Below are 4,871 nucleotides of genomic sequence, written 5' to 3'. Positions count from 1 at the left end.
CCAACCCACGAGTGTCTCTTCAGGGCACTGCCACTGTTTCATGAATTAATGCAATCCATTGCCAGGCAGCTTTATTTTGAAGCCCATCATTCATGCCTGCTCTTTCCTCGCCAGGTACTAAGGAATTAAATAACTGTTCCCAATAAATGGGGGAGGGAGGAGAGGTCAGGGAAAGGGACCTTGACATTAACATGGAGAGTGGAGGAGGTGGAGAGATGGTAGGAAGCTATTGGAGAAGGCATCAGCTGCAGGGGAGAAGGCTCTCATCCCACCAGCGCTGTTGAGATGACGTGAAAGGACGGAAGAGGTCAGAGCTAAGGAACTGGGAGAGAGCAGAGAGGGAGGACAAGAAAGACAGACAACAATGGCAGGGATTCCCAAAGCAGATTCTGAAATAAAGCCCTGATTCAGCAAAGCACGTAACCACATTGCTTACGTCCCCCAAAGTCTTAACGCATGTCCTGCAGAGTGCGCAGCTTAGAACTGAGCCTAAACTCACTTCACTTGTTGCCCAAATAGCATTTCAAGCCAGAACTGAAATTCAAAAAAAGAATCCTTGAGTAGATTTCAGCAGAGAAAAATTGAACTATAGATAACTTTAATTATTACGGTTGATTAAGCAATTAATTCCTGCTCATTATTATTCCTCTTAAACTGGGACACAAAAGAATGGAAGAATTTCACATACTTTGATCGGATCATTGGCACATCAAGTCCAGACTCCTGCCTTGTGCTTCAGAGCTAGGTCAAAGATCCCTTACTCATCATGCACTGAGAATGGAATTTACTCTGTGTAAAGGTCCAGCACCAAAGTTATGGTGTCTAGGGGTTGCACTGTCTCACTGAATTTCACCCCAAACTGGTCATTTAGCAATGATGTCTGTAGAACAGGGTCTTGTGAAATAGCCATTTGCTAGGGGTGTTGGTCACAACAGTCATGCATTTAATTTATGCACTTAATTCAAATCGTTAGGTCTTGAGTAACTGGGTGTGCCATGGAATTTTCCACAACTAATTGACACAACAAAGACATTCCAGTACAGATTAGCATTTAATTTAATTTAGCAAGGAGCCGGTAGAGAGATTGTCCAACTGGGCATTCCTGAGCCAGGTCCCTTTATCGGCAGGGACAGGAATGCAGAGATAACATCTTTCCAAGAGGCCACTGTGTCTAAGAAAGTGAAGAAGCATCTTCCTAAAAGTGTCCAAGACCACCCATTGGGAATGCAGATGGCAAGCGCAGCCAAGAGGGGCTTGGTTCTTGTTGGGTGGTTCTTTGGGAGTAAAGGCTTCACCTGCCTGGCTCCTCACAGCCCAGTCCTGAGGAGGATGCAGAGGAAACTGGCTGAAATCCCCATCGCCACGTAGCTGATTTGTATGCTGACCGCCCCATCCTGGTTGCACAAGTCAGAGTTACAGCAGAAGGTGGGGCGAGAACTCCCGATCTCATCCACGTCGGATGGGATGCATTTCTGAGCGCACGACTTGACGACAGTTGAGTCGCCCGCGAAGGGGTAAACTACAACATTTCAAAGCAAGAGAGAAGAAAAGGGTATTAAAGGGAGGATTTGGGCGTGGGGTGTCTCCAGCCCTGCAGGGAGCACTGAACATCTGTCCCACTGGATTCCAGCTCCAATTCCTAAAAGCTTCAGGGATTGAACCAGCTGGGAACTAAACCACCAAACCTTTTGCTGATCTCCTATGTAGAGAATCCCGTACATACATTCCTTGGGGTCTATCTCTGTCTCTTTGGGCACTGACCCATCTCTGTGTCCTTCCTGCGTGTCTCCCTCTGGCCTGGTGAACATACAGGCAATTCTGCTTGGAAGCTAAGCAGGGCAGGCACACGCCCCTGGCTTTACCTAAACCTGGGTGCATTGTGTGTCATCTGTCTCCCTGCAGACACGACATCCCATCTCTAATCGCTGCTCATCCTAGGTTCAGCTGGTACCCCTGTCCAGAGGATTCACGTGAAGAGACAGTGCCCCATCTCCTCTCTTTGGAAAAGCGTCTCTTTACTTGGCAAAGCTCAGCTATTGGCCAATGCAGGCCTCGTCCTGAGAGGTGCAGAGAACGCTCTGAAGTCAAGGGATCCAGTTTAGGCTCCTAGGAGCCCAGTGATTCAGGCACCCACCAGGGAGGGGGGGACGTAGGCCCCAGTCCGCTAGCTCCCATCACTCTTTTGTTATTTATCCACAACAGGAGAGACTGACGCTGCCCCCATCGGGATGCCCCAGAGCTCAGGGGTTAGAGCATCATCTGAGAGGTGGGAGACCTTTCTCCCCTGCTGGCAGGGAGGGGAATTGAACCTTCTAACCTCCTGCTGCTTTGTGTGGCACACACCTAACCCATTCCTGCAAGAAACACTTTACGTGCCTAAGCTGCGGTTGGTTCCCGTTTGCAAATCACTAGCAGAGAGAGGTGCCTCCCTGCACCTATTGCCACGAGGGGTGGGACTTAGCAACCCCCCCTTTCATCTGCCTCTCCCATTGGCTAGAGGTGTGTCCCTGCCTAGCGTGCCGGCTTTTGTGAATTGCAGTCTAAGGCCCCCGTCTCTCCCCCTTCATTGTACAGGAGCCTAGGTCCCTAACGCAGGCTTCGTGGATCCCAGGGCTGTTCCTGTGCTTTGCCAGGGCCCTAAAAGTTACTCGCCATGATGCTGAGCATAGCGACACCTAAGTCCCTTTTTGGATCTGGACCTAAGTGACTCGCCCAACGTAAGTCCCAAGTACCCGTGTTGCAGCCTGGGTCCATCGCTAGGAATCACAGGGGAACTCTGATCCCCTGCAGTTCTAACCCTGGGGTTGGGGCTGGATGGACGCTCCTCCCTTCCCTAAATTTGAGCGCAGGCTTCTCCCTTCGGGAGTCTCTTCCTTACCTTCCTCTCGGGAGTACATTACTGTCTTGCACATGATGTCATCCGTGGAGCAGTTGCTGATGGTCATGCACAGGGGGGCGCTCATCGGCTCCTGGCATGTGTAACATTGCAAGGTGTGGGCTGCAAAGAGGGACAAACCAGGGTTGCCTTCATGGGGATCAAGAGGTGCTGTCTGCCCTTCCATATCACCCCTGTTAGGGAAACCGCCACGGCACCACTCCCCTAAGGTAGGTATCAGAATGCGCTGCCGGAGCACACGGCAGTTCCCGATACATCTTGTCTGATGCATGGAGGGACATGCTGCTAAATCCACATGCCATGCCTTCGGTGTAATGCCAGGCTGGTGTTAAATTGCCTCCAGGCATGTGGGTAGCAGAGGTTAATCCGCTCCTTGGAGAGCAGCATTTTGAAGAGGATCATCTTTCAGCTTTGTAACAATTAGCTAATAAGACCCGTCTCACAGTTATCTGAGTGGCAGAAACCTCAGCCCGCTAACCAGATCCAGCATAATAGACGGGCTGAACTGATTGACACAGAGATCATTCCATTGGTGGGCCGGTCACTCCTGGGGCCTGATTCTGATTTACACTAGAGTCCCTGTGCTCATCCCCTTTACATCCCCAGAGCACAGTTGCCAACTCTCACGCAGTAAATAAGCACCCCGACTTTCACAATAAGCCAAAAATCAAGCTAATCCCATGTCAAAACAAGCCAGCCCCTAAGAACCCCAACACTCTGTGTGACTAGATACCCCTGGAGTGCAGTCTGGGACTGTGGTGGACCTGCTGTGCACCCCTGACTCTCTCCCCGCCTTGCCGGGAGCCAATCAAAAAAAAGAAGCAACAAGTCACAAACTAGCCAACAATCAATTCAGAAGCCAATTAAGCCAAAAACAAGCCCAATTTCTGCATTTTTTTCACGGGTTTGGCATGTCTGCACCAGAATGGTGTAAAGACACCTTATAAATAGCATAAATAACCCTTCTTGTAAGTAAGAATCAGACCCTCAGCCTATAAGCTCTTTGGGCCAGGGGCTGTTTTTATTTAGCACTTTCTCCAGTGCTAAGCACATGGTCAGCACTTACCACAGAAGAGTCCTTGGGGCAACTGGGTAGAGAGACAGAATAAGGCCCATGGGATTTGTGTGGGCATGAGGGAAGTGAGGCAGGCCCCAGGCTAGGATTGTTCTGTGCTGAGATGTTTGTTCCACATCAAAAAGTGGGTCTCACATTATTTAAAAAAATCACACATTTAAACAGAGGACAAATATTATACCATAAGCAAGTCCTTCTACCAGGAGGAAACAGCCTAAACAAGCTGCAGGTGAGCTAATTCCACCCCAAAGTAGACCCCAGTTAGAAAACTGGACCCAGCTGCTCCCTCAGGCTTTCTAATGTAGAGTTGGACACTCTGCGGTGCTTACCGCGGTCTGGCTGGTCTCTTTGAAGGTTAAATTATACAGCTCCTGTATTTAACAAAGCTCTAAACTTAGCCTTAGAGAGTAGCTCTGTCAGTGGCCTTGATTTCTACCCTATTAACTACCGGCCGAGTAAAAGTGACAGGACTTTAGTTTCTCTGAGTCAGTAATGGGGAAGTATAAAGGGATCTTCATAGCAGTAAGTTTTAGACCCTGAGAGTGTGCAGCATATGTTTATATTAATGTCCTTTGGGTTCGCAAGATGTCATCAAATATTGGTGGATAAGCTAACTACTAGTTTATTATTATTGTTTTACTGGTAAAGGGGCCCTGCCTGGCCAGAAACTCAGGGTGCTGTGCAGGTTAGAGCATGGTTGGAAATGTAATGAAATAATCTTATGAAAATAGATACAGACTAATAATGTGATTGAACAGGAGAGATACTGAACCCTAACTGCATCATGAATTAGAAAACACATAACCGTCAGGGGTAGAGGCAACAAAATTCATTACTGAACACACGGCATCAAACTGGCAAGAGCTCTGACAGGCTTTGCCCACCTTAACTTAGACAGTG

The 4,871-nt window shown here is 48.7% G+C and overlaps 1 protein-coding gene across 1 annotated transcript; it reads right to left on the bottom strand.

The window, feature by feature from the left end:
* Window positions 1-848: 848 nt before the first annotated feature.
* On the bottom strand, window positions 849-3,062 carry LOC102931795 (ly6/PLAUR domain-containing protein 2). The gene is made up of 2 exons (XM_007069484.3): window positions 2,879-3,062; window positions 849-1,519 (listed from the first exon to the last, which is right to left on the bottom strand). The coding sequence occupies exons 1-2, from the start codon at window positions 3,060-3,062 to the stop codon at window positions 1,308-1,310; spliced, it is 396 nt and encodes a 131-aa protein (XP_007069546.2). The 3' UTR covers window positions 849-1,307.
* Between the last annotated feature and the right edge of the window lie 1,809 nt (window positions 3,063-4,871).

This window comes from Chelonia mydas, chromosome 2, assembly GCF_015237465.2.
Source record: "Chelonia mydas isolate rCheMyd1 chromosome 2, rCheMyd1.pri.v2, whole genome shotgun sequence".
Classification (NCBI taxonomy): domain Eukaryota; kingdom Metazoa; phylum Chordata; order Testudines; family Cheloniidae; genus Chelonia; species Chelonia mydas.
The sequence above is the reverse complement of the archived record's forward strand: the minus strand, read 5'-3'. Positions and strand labels throughout refer to the sequence as shown.